The sequence below is a fragment of the Equus caballus genome, chromosome 1 (assembly GCF_041296265.1).
Source record: "Equus caballus isolate H_3958 breed thoroughbred chromosome 1, TB-T2T, whole genome shotgun sequence".
Classification (NCBI taxonomy): Eukaryota; Metazoa; Chordata; class Mammalia; order Perissodactyla; family Equidae; genus Equus; species Equus caballus.
In genome coordinates, this window is record NC_091684.1 from 115,901,675 (window position 1) to 115,919,291 (window position 17,617).

At 45.1% G+C, this 17,617-nt stretch overlaps 1 protein-coding gene across 2 annotated transcripts in view; it reads right to left on the minus strand.

Annotated features, from left to right (window-relative positions):
• IGF1R (insulin like growth factor 1 receptor) overlaps nt 1-17,617 on the minus strand; it is a 290,959-nt gene that overhangs the window by 22,294 nt on the left and 251,048 nt on the right. For both annotated transcript variants that reach the window (XM_023651179.2, XM_070267776.1), the window contains exons 11-18: nt 17,130-17,413; nt 15,091-15,227; nt 14,452-14,611; nt 10,692-10,794; nt 10,128-10,198; nt 6,182-6,411; nt 5,737-5,847; nt 2,136-2,295 (exon numbers count right to left, since the gene is read on the minus strand). In XM_023651179.2, coding sequence (XP_023506947.1) covers nt 2,136-2,295; nt 5,737-5,847; nt 6,182-6,411; nt 10,128-10,198; nt 10,692-10,794; nt 14,452-14,611; nt 15,091-15,227; nt 17,130-17,413 — 1,256 coding nt within the window. The remainder of the gene's footprint in view (nt 1-2,135; nt 2,296-5,736; nt 5,848-6,181; nt 6,412-10,127; nt 10,199-10,691; nt 10,795-14,451; nt 14,612-15,090; nt 15,228-17,129; nt 17,414-17,617) is intronic.

Sequence of the window (17,617 nt, forward strand, 5' to 3'; positions counted from 1 at the left end):
CTGCCACAAAGAGGTACGATTACAAAGCAGACACAGAGAACAAAGTTCCTCGGACGTTAACCAACATAATTTACTTGTACTATGCGAAGGGCCATCCAATTGCCTCCGGTAAAATTATGTTTATAATCCACGAGACACTGGGCATTGGAAAAACATTTTTGAACCGCAGTGAAGAATAAAAATGAAGTGGCAAAGTCTTATCTCTGAATTAATCCAGTGACATGCAAATTAGAGGATCTGCCTTTACTTGCACAAAAATGAAAAAAAGAAATCCCAGAAAAAGAACACAAACTATTTCTTCCTTAACACAAAAGAAAAATTTCAGATTTTAGGAAGAAAGATAACAAGTACAAAGAAAATGTCACTAGAAATATGGCACATGGTTAAACAGCAAATACAGTCCTTGCTGATTTGGGCTTTAAATGACAAGTGGCACAAAAACGGCTCTGCCCCTGTGATGTGAAGCAGGAGGAAAGTAGCATAACCGAATTCCTGCCTTGTGTCAGGAGCTGGCAGGGTGGGGGGAGAACATTGATGAGCACAGGAACTAACATTTACTGAGGACCTGCCCCATGCCAGGCACGTGCTTGGTGCTTTCTTACACTGAGTCCCTCCCACCATCTCATAGGCCTGTTATATTATCACTGCCATTTTAGAGGTGAAGACATTGAGGCTCACAGAACTTAAGACACTTGCCACAAGTCTCTCATCCGTTAATGGCAGAACCCAGATTTAAGCTCAGGCCTGCCCGGCTCCCCAGCGCTGGGGAAGGAGAGTTGGTTGGCATGCCCGTGGGAACAAAAGTGAATCCCCATGGAGAAGTGAGGGGAATGGGAAGGGAAGGGGAAATGAGTGGGGTGTACAAAGGGAGCCCAGACAGTGGCCAGAGGGGATCTTCCCTGGGAGCCCTGAGAACAGCCTCTTAGGCTTCAAGCGGCATCAAATGTGTGGATGCCACAAAGAGCCAAGTCCAGGGACACACTGGTGGCTCCTGGATGAGTAACTGAGGACTGAGGGATGTTTGCATTATGATACAGCCCCAATTATCACCTCCAGCTCCTACAAATGAAAAATAAAATAAACTCACCCCTAATTTGGAAACCATTATAGCAAAGATACTCATTGTTCACTAAAGCACCGAAACATTTCATTCAAAATCATTGCTAAAGGAAATAAAATATTGCTAAAGGAAGGTGAGCATTTCCAGAACAGACAGTTCAAGAACTAGACAGGTTAACTTTAAACAGTTTTTGGATGTAAAGTCTCTCTTACAGTTTCTCAGGAGGAATATTTGGTATTTTTCTGAATCCTCACCACCTCACAGCAGGAAGATAAGGGTCCTGGTAAGAGCAGGTGGCCACCTGAGCAGCCCTGAGGTTGTACGTATTTTTATCAGGCCGATTCAAAAATCAAAGCAAAACCCAAACCTAAAACCTGAGGTAAATTGTTAACCAGTCATCAGAAACGCAAGCCAACCCCTTTTTGTGGTGTTCCAGTGGGTGGTGGCAGCAAGGGGTCTAAGGGGTCTAACCAGCAGGATGGTCAGCTAAGTAAGCGTTATAACAGAGGGGTCAAGAGCTGACCAGTCTGGGTGTGAACCCCAGTAAACAGTGATCTTCCCTCACCTGAGGGATTGCCACCTCCCCGTCACCACTCCTGCTCTGTGCAGGGGCTTTACCATTAGGGGACCTCCCCTCTTAGAAACTCCAAGGATCCCTCGGGGGGACAACGCTCCTTGTAAGCTAGGAAAATTGGAGGTAGTAGTTTGGATGGCAACCTTTACTCCCAAGTCAAAATCACCTGAAGACATTGTTTCGTTTATTTCTCTAACCAATGCTTAGAATCGTTCTGCCAAGAAATGCCTCAAATTCCAGGAGAGGCAACCTCAGGGAGTATGGCCTCAACTCATCGTTGTCTACTACCTGGATTGCCATGCCCACGTGCTCTCAGGATTAGATCCACCCTGGCCAGGTTTGCGACTATCAATTGGGGAGAATCATATTATTCCCAAGAACAAGACTTTGCACTCACGGGATGTGCTGGAAAACCTCTCCACAGGCAGGCTAATGCCAACTCAGTCCCTAAAACGTGTGCAAGTTTAGTCCTTGCTCAGACCTGGAAAGCTAAGGACGCACCTCCAATTTTGACTGTGAAATCTTCGGCCACCATGCAGTTCCGGGCGGCAAGGTCTCTGTGGACGAACTTGTTGGCATTGAGGTATGCCATGCCGTCTGCAATCTCTCCAGCCATCTGGATCATCTTGCTTAGGCTTGGAGGTGCTAGGACTGGATTATTCTGTTGGAGATTAAAAAAAAGAAAACAATTCATGTGAGAACTTAGGAATTTTTTCGACCCCATTCAGTGTTTGCAAATCCATCTTTGTTCAATCTGAGCACCACAGGTCATTCTGCTAAGAAATTGGGACTTGTTCAGAAGAAACATATTATTATGGAGACCAAAGCATCTGCTTCGTGGTAAAGTCATGCGCTTGCTGGCTGACCACATCACTCAGGGCTTCAGAGAGAAACACCAATTAGCACAACTTGGGACCAGCATTTTCTATTTTGGGTAGGGCAAAAATTATTTAAAGTGAAACAAGCAATTTTTGATAATGAGAATTCTTGGTTACTCAAATTCCTTTTAGTTTATATGTTTCCTTTTATTCCTATAGTCAAAGTACAGGTAAAAGGAGGGAAAACATTACAAAGGCCACGTGGAAACAAGCAAATGTCCTTCCCAAATGGATACCGTGCTTTATTTCCCACATAAGCATTCTTATAAACCATTTCATCTTTTTCTTTCTCTTCAACTTTCCTCCAAAGTACAAAAGTATCGAGATTAATTTTTTTCACCTTCCAGTGTGGCATTCCTTGGATTGTCATTTTCTGTGGGCACTGAGGAAAACAAGCACTTGACAATTAATTTAAGGCCAGCTAAAGCTTATCTTGGAGGATGACCAGCATAAAACAGTGACAAGCAACATGGATAAGCATCTCCTCTCTGCAGAAGAGGGCAACATACTGGCTTTGGACTGACGAGAAATATGCTCAAATAATAATAAACCCATTTAGAAAAAAGTTTTATATAAAACACATGTGCAAGTCTCTCCATCCTAAAAAAAAGTACAAAAGCAAATAAGCACTCTACAGTTTAGATGCTAACCACCTCTTGCTTGTACTAGTGCAATAGATTTTACCTCAGTTTCCCTGACTACAGAGCATCTCTTACAACACTGCAAGCTGTCTTGCTCTTACAGGTCCCATGCCTCACCTTCCCATGGGAGTTCAAACCCTGTGGGCCACGCAAAAAGCCTAGGTTTTGGGGTCAGATTGTCTGGGCTCCTGCCTGGGCTCTTCCACACGGGGGTCAGCGTGGGTCACTGCTGGGAGGATGACCTGGGATCATGCATGGAAAGTGCCTGCCAGTGCCTGGCCAGGCTCTGTGCTCAGCGGATGTTGACTTTGCCTAGTTACAGCAGTATAACAACTCTCCAAGTACTTCTGGGTTGGTTCCCTACACTCGACGTATATCTGAATTCTGAAGAGACGATCAAGACAGTCTCTGGTGATTTAAAGTACTGATCACTGAGTTGTCTGGGGAAGTGACATAAGTCCCCGAGGGTAAGCCAAAACTGCCACTCTCTTTTATGTAGGAGCCTCATTCAGACAAGCCGTTTCCCCTCAGGACCTAACATTTCCTTTTAACCTTTCCAGGAGTTTGAATGTGCATGGTACACTAGGAAATCTGCAGGTGAAATGTTAAGTTTATGCTCACAATACTTAAGTGTGGAGGATTAAATATAGGTGTTCACTAGAAGTGGTCATTCATAATTAATATGAAAAACAGAATCAATAAAAGGAAGATGATTTTAAATACTGAAAGAGAGGGCTGACATTCTGTCAGTTCCTGGTGCTACACTGCCAATCTTTCAGACATTTTAGAGAACAGAAATCTTTAATTTGCTTAGAGCTGTTAAGACATGTATACACAAGCACCCACATTTAGCAAGGTAAATGAGCAAATCTTAACTCGGGGGGAAGAAGCCAAGTAGAACAGAATGAAACTGCAGGACAAGCATATACATTTTCATACTTGACATGCTTTAGAGAGAACAAGTTTATCTGAGAAACCTAAAAATGAATTTTAGATGTGAAAAGGACTTCAGTAATCATGCTGCCCAACCCTCTTATCTTAAACGTGAGGAAACTGGGGCCTGAAGTGGCTGCCTGAGGACTGCAGAGCCAGGACTAAGACCACCCGTTCCAAGTTTTGTGCCTGAAATCGGGGATGAAGGGACTGAGCATTTCATACTTTTGAGAGGTGTCTAGAATGAATCTGATAAGAAATATACTGCCACGTCTCCAGTCACCTATCTGCTGAAGGTTTCTCCTTCATGCTGGCTTGTGCATTACAAAGTGGGTCGGGAAAAGGCACTAAGATCCAGGCAGCTGGGACGCAGGCCGGGTGGAGGGGAGCAGAGGTGGACGTCTGTCAAGTGCCCTGCTCAGGGCCTCGGTTCATACTCGGCCTTGTGGTCCTCACAGAGTCCCAACCATCATCTGCTATGAATAAAGGAAGCCACAGGTGAACAGGTGCTGACAACTAAGATTAAGGAACTACTACTTGGGAGATGATTAAGTGGCAAATTAAAAGAAGAAAAACAAAAGATTAAGCTCAAACAGAGAAAGGCTACAGAAATTCAGAGGGGTCGAGACAGGGCAGTATTCTAGGGAATACACGCAGACACAAAGCTCACTCACAGGTGGCAAAGTCAGGGTCAAAGTGAGGACCTGACACTCACCAAGGCAGCCGAATGAAAGGCAGATGTTGCTGGTACTAGTTCTCAGTCTTTACCTACCAGTTCACTCTTAGAATTACTCACTTAAAAGTCATGCCTCCATGTGTTAACAAGCTGGCTGTAGGTTCATGCTACAGAAAGGAGACACTGTCATGACTAATGAAAATCTGCACAGGACTTCAGCAGGTTTAGAATTGGGAGCTCGTAACACAAACTGATATTTTTTTTTTTACCAGACTAAGCAGCGATCGTGCAGTTGAGGCGCTTATCATTCAGAAGCACAAGCAAAACACTGACTCAGGATCCAGCCTGAAACGTGGAGGCAGAGCTTGAGAATTCGAGCTTCCTCATCTCAAGGCACAGCCTGCTGACAGTGTGGGGGCAGGGCATGTGTGTGGGGAGGGGTCTTGTGAATGAGCAGATGTCCGTGCACAGCACTGGGTGGGAAGCCAGCCCAGCACAAGAATCTAGTCAACCTAACACTGCACTCTGACAAGCATTTATTGCAAGATCGCCTGCCACAAACATGGCTCTGAGCTACAGGCTGTGCCTGGGACGAAAAGCTGAACACAGTGGGGTCGATGGGAATACACTCAGAGAACCAAACAAGAGAAAATCGGTGCTCAGAGAGAAGTCAGTGGAAATTAGGGAGAGGTGGCGTTGGAGGAGGTAACCGGAGGTGGAGGAGATGCAGCAACAAAAACACAGAGGTTCCCAAGTAAAAGGGTATTTGATGAACAGCAAGTGCCTCCCACTAAAGAGCAAGGTCTCTCTCTAGTCAGGGAAACCCCTCATAGAAGAGACCTATAACCCAGCATGCAGCAAGAAACACTCAATGCCGAAACGTAAACAGACTGGAAGACACAATATCTTCTGGGGGAAGGCTCTAAAGGAAAGAGAAGAGATAACAGGCAAAGTTGGTTAAAATCAAAACTGACCTCCATTTCTGGCCTCAGAGACCTGAGATAACTTTTGAGATCCCCCCGTGTCATCAGCTCCATGATGACCAGCGTTGGCTGGCCCTGGGACACCACACCCAGCAACCGCACCTGGGAGGAATGATAGAGAGAAGGACTCAGAGGGTGAGGATTGCCCAGGACTGTCACCGACCCCCCCCACCCCCCACCGCCATCACTGCTAGAACTTTGAGTGCGGTGCTGGGACCTGTGGGGGCCAGGAGCAGAGCCCAAATGAGCAGGGCACAGGGGCTCCACTTGCCAGGGTCTCCATCAGATCCAGAACCTTCCTATGCACAAGTATCTAAAGGCAACAGTAAGACAATGGGGCAAGATACAAAACCCACAAGTGTGGCCACTGAAACACGGGGGCTCCAGTGACGTGTTCTCCTGTGTCAGATTTTGGCTTTTCAGGGCTTTCTCTTACCACATGGTGACAATTGAACTCCTTCATCACTGAAGCCTCATTGAGAAATTCAATCCTTTCACGCATGCTTGCAGCCTCGTTCACCGTTTTAATGGCCACTCTGGTTTCAGGCTCATCTTTGACCACGCCCTTGGCAACTCCTTCATATACCATCCCAAAGGAGCCCTGTCCCAGCTCTCGGCTCATGGTGATCTTCTCCCGAGCGACCTCCCACTCATCAGGGACATACACTAGGGAAGAAGAAACCAGAACTGACGCAGGTGTGGCAACGAGCCCCTGGGCAGAACGTGCTTCTGGGGGAAACTCTGGGCCAAGGAATATAAGATGCCACTTCTTAAAGCCCACAGAGGAGAGTATCAGGAGACAGTGACGTGACTTGTTCTGAAACTTCCCACATGCTGTGGATGTCAGCACGGCAACTGTAGGGTCAAACACTGATATTTCACATCTTCAAGGATTCCTAGATAATTCAAGGATACTAACGACACTTAAGAACCAGAAAGTAGTCCAATTTGAGACGTGCTGTAAGTATAAATTTCACACTGGATTTCAAAGACCTAGTACAAAAAATAATGTAAATATTTCAATAATTTTTATACTGACTACATATTAAAATTGATAATACTTTGGATATATTGGGTTAAACAAAGCATATTATTAACATTTATTTCACCTATTTCTTTTTACTGTTTTTAATGTGGCTACTAGAAAAATTCCAGGTTACACATGGGCCTGGCATTGTATTTCCAGAGGTAGCACTGCTCTAGTCTGGACAAAGTGTCTCCAGCCTCGTGAAGGACCTGGGGGCATCTAAGGAGGCACAGAAGCACCTGTGCTCTGGCACAAAGGGGCATTCGGTGGTAAGCAGCGTGGAGCAGCCGCTGATGAACAGAGGGGTCTCGCCAGGGCTTTGGGCTGGGCTCCGTGAATTCAGGGCCCTCCCACCACTGGGGTGAGGGGCTGGGAGATGGGGCATGGTAATGACTGAGCCTGAATATGGTTTCCTGTCCAGCCTATGCTTCCGGTTGGATTCAATCCCGTTTAAGAAATAAATAAGCAAACAATTCTAGGCAAGACGGAAGGAGAAAGAGAGAGGGAAAGGAAGAAGGGAGGTAAGAAAGAAAGGAAAACAAAAATCAGAAGACCCATCCCACAACTCTGAGGAGTAGGATAAAAACTAAAATAAAATCAACCTGTTGCATAAGCTCCACAAGAAATTTCAATCACAATCATTTGCTTCTAAAGCTGTGTGCTTACATCCCTGCCTGAGAAGGGAAACCCCGGCGGACTCCACCGCACACTAACTGGCAGGAAGGAGGGGTCCTGGCTCAGAAACGCAGAAGGACTGGGAACCTGGCACAGCATCTGTGTTTGCTTTGATGCTTTCAGACAGTAACCTTGGGCCTGTGGCTGGATGTGAGAGAAGCAGTGGGCTGACAACTGTACCAACATCCCCAAGTCCCAAGCGATGTCTTAAAGAAAAGATGTCTATAAATTTGGCCCAGGAGATACTACCAACATACCCCTCTGAGAAGTGTCCAATATGGACTATATTAGTCAATCTAGGCTTTTATTTCATACACATTTTTGTATTTCATAGTACATATGTGTTTAGGAATTTCACAAATGGGAGCCTGCCCTCCATATGGCTTAGAGAGTTTATAGCCCTGAAGAAGAGGCTGACGCTGGCTTAGGAGAGTAAGTATGCAAGACAACCAGTAGATAAGACTCTTCACAATGCCTCTCAGAAAGTATAAGGAGACACTGTCTATATCCATTTATCTCTGAAAATCCAGGCTTGCTTTTAATCAGCATTAAGTATGTAGCACACCATAAAACACGGAGTTAAAACCAATCACATTCATTCCTTGGGAGGTCCCTGAAGTCAATGCTCGCAATACTTCTCTCTAAATTCAACCCAACAACTCTGACTTTAACCAGCAGTGCTAAGCCCTGGCAGCCAGCAGCAGTGTATGTGCACAATGTTATCAGCACTTCCCTGTAGGGGATTTTCAGTGTACTCTGGAGAATGGTGACATGCAGATTAGCTTTTGGAGAAAGAAGTTTTTTAAGCATTTTTGAACTGTAATGTCATTTTGTCACCCCTTGAGGAAACTAGCTATAAGGTGCTTGGCAAAAGGCTGAATAAATTAAGTTCAAATGAGGTGACACTGTTCCTACCTGTTGGCCTGAGTGACAATGAGTTTGTTTTTTGTCGTGTTTTTAAGGAAGAATCAAGACACATTATGAAAGCATTCCAGAAAGACACAAAATTTGAATTCAAATCACCATTAGAATCTGATATTATTGTACTAATGCTTTCTCTAAACTTCCTGGACCCTTCAGGGTCAAAAGCTATAAATGCCAATCTTCTGTGCTTTATTTCAAAGCAGAGCAGATTCTCCAGAATAGTCTTACTCCACACTTACAGAGAAGGGATGTGGCTTGCATTTCCCCTATAAATTCCATTAAGTATGTGATGGCTCCTTACCTGATTTTTTTTTAAAGCTCTTATTTATACAAACAACACATAAAAATCTTCCTGCTTTTTTTAAAGAAAAAGACCTTTTCCACAAGTAACTACTCTTTTTCTAAGTTTGATGTGTATCCTTCCAGAATGTTCTCTATGACTTATATACATACATACATACATGGGGTATAGGAGTGTGTGTACATATATAAATGCCTATTAAAAATACAACTCTGTGAGACCTTTATATAAACAAGAATAACGTCCTTATTTTGCACTTGATTCCTATTCAGAGGAGGCTGCTTTTATTGGCTTTACTGTAAACACAACTGAATTAAAAATTATTAAAAAAATCACAGTAAAACTTTACACATTTATGTAGTGCTTTTAAATATCAAAGGGTTTTCTTATGTTTTCTTATTTGATCAGGATAATCAATTAGGATAATCATGACTCTTTATTTCACATCTCCTGCACGTGTACTTTCACTTCTCCTGAAGCAAGAAAGAGACAAACACTTTTTCTAAACACATCCACCCAATTTCATGCACTTATTTATTCATTTGACAAATCTAGTCCAGCTTGTCCTGTGGGCCAGGTTCCCTGCCTGCCCCGAGGACCTCAGAGTCCTTTTCCATGGTGACTGCACCACACTGTCAACAGGGTGCCAGGAACTGTGACGTCCTGACTTCCCGACCGCCTAGTTATGTGACCTGGGCAAGTTTCTCCTCTGAGCCTCGTTTCCTCACCTACAGATGGATGGGCACCAGAAAATCCACCTTACAGGGACGGAGGGATTGAATTGGACAGTGTTTGTAAAAGCCCCTAGCAAATGGTCGGTTAATGTACTGGTGTCATTGGACCTGATGACCAATGCTCCACTCTGACTTACTTGTAAATGTTAGGGTTTAAGCACACCAGGAAGAAAAGACAGCAAAAAGGAAAAACAAAACAAAACAACAACAACCGTTGAGTACAATCCAACTTAACTAAATGGCCCTCATTCGTTATTACCAAAGGGAATGTGACTGGGCCACGAGGGTGTAATGAGATGGCCCCAGTCAGGAGGACCCCAAGATAAAAAATGAAGACAAGCCATAAGTGATCAAACACAATTAAGATGCTCTGAAACTCAAGCTGAAACCAGTTTAAAAGGACTGTTTTGTCAGCTGCGGCATATCCTCTGACTAGATGTCAACAATTAAACAGCTTTTTTCACTCTAGCATAAAATTTCAAGCAATTAAATAAATTGATTACTGTGCTGGCCACATTCATCTCTGAGGCCTGTTTTTCCTTGGGGCATCCCATACAGTCCCAGAATTTTTGACATATTCAGTGAACTGCTAAAAATTTTGATTAACAAAAAAAAAGAAGTGTTAACGAAGACAGATCTGAGGCAAAAGGTACCTCAAAATAACGCAAACCTCTTCCCCTGAATTAGCAACACTCCTGAAGAAGGTAGCTGAGACGCTTACCATCAGCTGCGCTGAAGTACTCTGGGTTCACAGATGCATACAGCACTCCATTCCCCAGCCTGCTGTTATTTCTGTCAAAAAGGTTAAAGTTTAGGTTAAAAAAAACCCCATCTCCACATACTTCTGTATATACTTACATCTTCGTTCTATCAGTTTCATTTGCTGCATTTCATTACGTAGCAGGAGAAGGGGAGTGGGGGAGCTTACTCCCCAAACAGCTCTCACCCACACTCCTCATTTGGGCCCAGGGGACCAGCAGACATTTGCTAAAGCATCTTTTGGCTTCTTCAGTGGCCTCAGATTAGAGCTTTTTAAAACACATTTGTTTCTTTACTTCATTGGAAAGTGAAAGAGTTATTTGATCAAGAAAGCTAAGACATCGTGTTTGGAAAAGCTCTGCATAAGTAGCAGCGTTTGTGTGATAGACCAACCAATGAGGAGATGAGTTTTCCAATCCATAAAATATTTCCTCATAAATCCTCAAGAAGTTCATCTTAACTCAGGTTCAAATCATCAAAACACTTAGCCACAAAATGTGTCTAAACCTCTCACTGAGTCACTTACCTTTTTCTATGGAAGACGTACAACATTATAACCAACCCTCCCACTATCAACAGGACGGCAACAGGCAGAGCAATGATCAGATGGATGAAATTTTCATATGTCGCTGCAGAAACAAGGGGTAAATGACAAAATGTCACTAGGTAAGCAAGCTGCTCATTTCATTTTTTAATATTCAGCTGGAAGTATGAAAAAAAATCCCTGAAAATTCCTTTACTGCCCTACCATGAACTAGGAATTCTGAAGGTAAACAGTATCAGAAATAGCAGAAAAACTGAGTTATTTGAAAAAAGATAAGATAAATGCAGACTAAGGAGTATACTCATTTTTATTTTTAAAGTACAGTGAATTCTAAAATAGCAGTTCCAATGATGGGCTCGAGTAAAATAATCTTTACATGTAGTTTAATGACTATTAACGGAAATGCATACAACTAACATAAACGCATATTCTTATAGATATAATGCTCAAGCTGTACTGACCTTTATTTGTCTTCTGACAGTTCCATAGACAATTTAAAAAACAAAAAATAACTGGATGGCCCCCCTTGCCAAAGGTGCTCTGAATTCCTCCCTAACATTAGAGTCTAGTGACAAGTCTGAGACCACAGAGCTCACTGCAGCACCTGCTCATCACCATCAACAGTATTCATATGACAGATGCCATGCTGGACACTGGGGATGCTGATCTACACCCCGGAAAATTCTGCTGCATGCAGGAAATCAATAGGTCCATAAGTAGCACAACAACCTGAAAAGTGGGCTGCACATATTGCAAGGATGCAGAGAGGAAGGGAGAGGAAAGAAGGGAGTCAGGGGAAGCTTTCCAAGTGCAGAGGAATGGTTGGAAATGATACTGGAGAGAAGTCAGGGCCGGCTCCCAAGGGGCCTTGTCCAAGCTAAGCAGTTTGAACCTCATTCGGAAGATTCAAAGGAGCCAGTGAGAGCCCTCAAGCCCTGCAGTGGACTGATCAGATTTGTGTACGGAGAGACAGCTGTGCCGGAGAGCAGACTGGAGGGGCTGGCAGGCGGGAGGAGGAATTGCCATGCAGAGTGCCAGGGGGTAGAAGGGGGCCCGGACATGCTGTGTATGCCCAGCTTAGACCTCATGAAGAAATCACTGCTTCTTTCCTACAAATGAGGAAGACTCACAGAGATGTACTGTCCTCCCCAGGGTCACCCAGGCAAGCTGGTGGGCCAGGGCCCTGGGATTGGAACCCAGGCTTCCTGCACCCACAGTTCATACTTTCCCCCAAAGCAAGCACCCCGGAGGCTCTGAGCTGAGGCAGTCGTGGCGGCAGAAGAGGCTGGATTCCAGAGATATTTATGAGGCAGAATCTTCGAGACTTGAGTTTGAATGAGAAATGGGTGGCTGGAGAGCAAGAAAGGTAAGGGATGGCTGTGGGAGGTTCCTGGCCTGGGTGGTGCATAGATTATGGGGCCACCGACTGAGCTCAGGAACAAAAGATGGAGAGATGTTTTGAAAGTAGCAACTGTGATTTTGGTTTTGTGTACGAGGAGTTTGAGGTACCCATGGGACATCCAAGTAGACATGTGTATGTAGAAATGAGTTTGGAACTCAGTGGGTACTAAGTTACATCTATTATAAATCACCCGTCAATGATTCTTTTGCCACCAAAATCTATTATTATTATTATTCTTTAAGAACTATAAAGCTATTTTAATTTTTTAAATTAAAGATATTTTTATCAAATAGCTCTCAAAATGATGCAGGCTCCTGCATTTTCTAGTTCTTGAAACTACTCACAAGTTATCACTGCCTTTGGGAAGGTGGTAGAGGTTTCTTTTTCTCCCTGTGAGGACTAATTCTTACATTTGTACCACTTATACTACTGGTCAGGTTGTACTGTGTTCTTTTTGAGTTTCACATTTCAACAGGGACATGAAGAAACAGGAACACATCCAGAGAAGAACAAAATGAGTAAATGGCTGGAAAATTGGTCTATGAGACTGAGCTACAAGAAAAGGGCAAAAGACGTGAGATTATTTAGTCTGGAGAAGAAAAGTCTGAAGAGTAATTTAATAGTGTTCAAGCACACGAAGGGCTCCTGAGAGGAGAGCAGTTGCCAGCAAGCTTCCAGAGCTCCCATCTCCTCTGAGGATTAAACAGGAGGAAATGAGACGCAAGTGCAGCAGGAGAGTGTCGGCCGACAGAAGGAAAGACTTCCGGATGGCAGAGCAGCAGGAAGATCTATGTCCCTGTGGTATATGGCAACTTCTGCTAGAGAGATTCCGTTGGCAACCCAGCAGTCACAGGGTTCAAAATGGGGGAGCAAAGGCAGAGAAGAACCTGTCATCTCCAAAGATAAGCCAAGATAAGCCAATTTCACTGAATCCCAGAGGCCAAGGCTGCTGTTTCAAAACCACAGCCTGATGCCAGACCCCTAAACCTAGGCTCTGTTCCTAAGGGATGGATGTCGAGAGGAGAGGAGAAAAAAACAAGTCATTATGCTGGAGAGCACTCTAGAAATACTGTGAAGGTTCTAGCAGAGGAATGGGTGGCACAGGCTGACCAGTAAGAGTAGTTTAAGTGGACCACATGGAGAATTCAGACTATTTTAGTTGATGGAGTTATCTGCCTAAGCATCTGTTTACCCCTGAAACCTGAACCCAGGCAGAGTGCCAGACCCATAAAATGCAGCCTCAAGGTGTGCGACTCTGTTCACCCCATCCGTCTGTTGATATCTGTCCCTGTTAGGATTTTCAAATACCCTGCACGTCTTTGACTATTAGGCGTTAACCAGGTAGACTGCCGGATCAGTTGAATCTGAATTTAAAAATTCAGACTCCAGATCAGGGTAGCACAGATGTGGACACCAGGAGGGACCAGGGCGGCAGGAACTGCCCACTAGACCCAAAAGTAGCGCCACTGAGCAAGGCAGGGCTGTCCTCTCGTGCGGGAGCAGTAAGAAAGAGAGCTATGGCAAATTTGATCCCATTATCTGAACATGAAATAATCTAACAAATCGGGTTTCTAATAAGAAATAGTAGAAACTCAATATAGAAATAATAAAGAATATTTATGTCACCAAATAAAATACTGAATTTTCTTGGCCAAACAAGTATAGGGTCCTTGTTGTGATTATACACTTTTACAAAATTCACTTTTAAAATCTGAAATCCTCACATAGAAGGGCCTTCTAAGAATTCTGTCTTGTCGATGGTTTGAGCAAAAACTCACAACGTGGCCCAATCTCTGTGCCAAACGGTGAGCACTGTGTGCTTTCAATGAACGTTAGTGCTTTAAAAGTGCATCTATATTTCACCAATGGGCAGTGAAGGGGACAATGCCTCAGCCTGGGATGCTGCCATGGAGACTCCTGCCATGGAGCAGGCTAGACAAGATGGCTCCGAGGTTCCTGTCACCCCTTAGGATTCTAAGCCCTGAATCTGAGTGCTAACCAGCATCCCTGAAGAGGAAGGAGGAGGTGGAATGGTCAATTCAGCGCTTTGTGAAATGCTTTGGACATAAACCAAGTAAAGAACAAAGGCCTCTTGCCGATTCCTCAGAAGAGGGGCTCAGACCCTCGCCCTGCCCATCAGATGAGGTAGGGACTCCAAGCAGAGCAGCTCCCCAGCCTGAGCTCCCAGACCCGATGCTCACAGAAGTGCGACCCTTCTGAAAGCTGGCCAACTCTGTTCCAATGAAAATCAGAAAATCAGAGAGCCATGATGACCCAGGCTTCCCCAGTCCTGGCCCAACCTGCTTTCAGTTTTCCCAGCTACTCTCTCACAAGCCTTACTTTTGGCCGGGACATAGAAGAACACAGGATCAGTCCACGACCCATTTCCAGAGAGAGAGGTGGCCTGGATCCGGGCCGTATAGTTCCCGGGGTTGAGCCGGTTAAGCTTGGCCCCTCCATACTTCCTGTACTCCTGTCTGGATACACATTCTCGCTGATCCTGGGGGACATAAAACATACGTGTCAATTTTCCATAAACACAGGAGAAATGGGTGACTCCTTGTGCCCAGTCTCTCACTTCCTACCTAACAGCGATCCCAACTGCAATAAAAGGGAGGGGACCAAGTCTTAAACAGCAGTGCTCCAGAAACTTTAAGCACTTCCAAGTTTTGACCAAATGTGTTTTTTTGATCAAAAAGGGCTCCGGAAAGATTAAAAGTTATTAAGACAAATCCAGTCTATGCTGAAAGATCATTTTCTGCAATGAAAGAGTTTCCTGAGGGTGAGAACAAGCCCAGCTCCTCAGTATTCCTCAAAGAGCATGCAGCTGGTAGACAGACTCAGGTCCTCACTGACTTACCACCTCATTTTTTGGTTTTAAGTTGTGAGCTAACTGGGGGGAGACTTGTGTTGTATTGTAACATATGCTATCAACTGTCATGGAAACGCACCCTGACACGAACCATCCCCCAGCCTCACCTCGATTTGTGATCCATATTTTATTTCATACATTAGAATCAATCCATTGGGATTCTCAGGTTCTGGCCACTTTAAAAAGATGGAATTTTCAGGCCTTGGCTCCCAGGTCACCGGCCCAGGAATGTCATCTGCTCCTTCTGTGCAACAATTGAAACAAGCGGTAAAGTCGGATTTGGGTCCCCAGGGAGGGACACAAACGCTGAGGTAACCTAAGAATACCCTCCCCCAATACACACGTGCGGGACTGGTGGGACCACGGAAACTCTTCATGAGCTGGCTGCTTGCAGACAGCAGAGCTTTTGGAGTCAGAGCAATCTAATGATCTGTAAGCCTCCAGATGCCACAATACCCTCCCCTCCCCTCCGCCTCTCAACAAAAAAGCCTGCTATCAAGTACAGTAGGAAAATCTTGGCAACTTGAGTAACTTATTTCTGGTATTCAGCTTCCACCACCTGAAAAAAGAAACTACGTGATGCCATCAAACTCGAGCAGCATCGAAAAGGTGCTGAGTGAGCAGAAGCAGCAGCACTGAGCCTCCAGGCCGTGACACGGATCCCTCACAGTCTGCATCTGCACACAGCAAGTGCAATTTTTACGCAGGCATGGAGGATGGTCCACAGGCCCAGCCTGTGAGGAAGCTGCTAAGAAGCTGGTGCTGAGAGCGAGCTCTCGCTGCCGACATCAACTACTCCAGCTGCTAGCTGAGGCTGGGGCTTGCTCTCTCGCTTGTGTTTCTTCAAGCAGTCAGCCAAGTGGCAAGCAAAAGTCACTGCAAGGTACAACCGGGAAAGGCTCTGAGAAATCAGCTGGTCTATGTCTTTCCTGGGAGAGTGAGGAAACAGGCCGGGGAGGCTGACAGCTGCCCCGAGGCACCCTGCACGTCAGTGCCAGAACTGCAGCCAGGAGGCCCCTCTCCCAGACTCCAGTCACTTCCGTGCTGTTTCTACCACCTGCTGCCTCCAGTGGGAAAGAGAACAGGGCAGGTCACCCATCCTTAAAGATGGATGGATGGCTGTCTGAGTGGCAGGCGGCTTCTAACTTACAAGGGGAAGCTGAAGACCAAACAAGCAGGACCCAAGGCTATTCCAGGAGGTGACCTTGAGCAGCAATGGTCACTCCAAATCAAGGCAGCTAACTGGGGATTTCACTGAATCTGTGAGAACTCAGGAGGGACTGGGCAAATTTACCTGTGCACAAATGGAGAAAAAGGGCTGTGGGAACGCACAATGTGAACCAGGTAGAAGGAGGAGAGTTGACCCTGAAGTGAGCTACCTGCATTTTTTTTTATGAAAGACCACATTGGCATTCAAGTCTTTTTTTGCTTTTTTAATTTTTTTGAGGAAGATTGACCCTGAACTAAAATCTGTTGCAAATCTTCTTTTTTTTTTTTTTTTTCCTCCCTAAAGCCCCAGTACATAGTTGTATATCCTAGTTGTAATTCCTTCTAGTTCTATGTGGGATGCTGCCTCAGCATGGCTTGATGAGCAGTGACAGGTCCGCATAGAGGATTAGAACTGGTGAACCCCGGGGCTGTGGAAGCTGAGTGCAAGAACTTAACCCCTTGGCCATGGGCAGGACCCAGCTCCCTACTTTTGAGTACTTCGTATGGAGAGACTGGGATGGGGGTGATGTCACTATGAATGGACTCCATTCCCTGAGCTGCTAGTCTACCATGCTGCCTATGAATGACCACTCATTCTTTTTTATTTTTATTTTTTTGAGGAAGATTAGCCCTGAACTAACATCTTCTGCCCATCTTCCTCTTTTTGCTGCTTTATATGTGGGATGCCTGCCACAGCACAGCTTGATGAGCAGTGCACAGGTCTGTGCCGGGAATCTGAACCACTGAACCCTGAGCCACTGAAGCGGAATGTGTGAACTTAACTGCTATGCCACTGGGCCAGCCGCTCATTCTTTAATAAGAAGGACTGAAGATAAGGGTCATTGCCCTGGGTGTCAGACTCCATGTCCATAAAGCATGATCTCCTCCACTAGGCTGTGACTCTGTTGGGAGTGGGGCTAGCTGGATCACACCATACCTGCAGGCATGGTTCTTGCAAAGACGAAGTTGGAGGCACTGCAGCCTAGCTTCTCAGCCTCGTGGTTACAGCTGTGGATGTCAATGCGGTACAAAGTGAATGGCCGGAGGTTAGAAATGACAGTCCTCTCCTTGTTGTCCACTCTGCTCTCAAAGAAAGGGTATTCTGTCTCCAGCTCCTCTGGGTCTGTGACATTGTAGGTGTCTGCCATCGTGGTGTTCCTGCTTCGGCTGGACATGGTAGTGTTGGCAATCTGCATGACATCTCTCCGCTTCCTTTCAGGTCTGCAAGGAAGAAAGAAACTTGGCTCGTGAGGGCTTCTGTCTCTTTTGTCTTTTCTATGGCTTAGGTTAGATTACCAAAAAGAAAAGAAAAGTCTTAACCATGGAATAAAAGGAGCTATTCAGCCCCCTTGGATAAGAATCAACAAACAATATGGGGATTTCCTTCCTCATTATTTATTTTGCTTTCTCTACTCTGTGAACCTC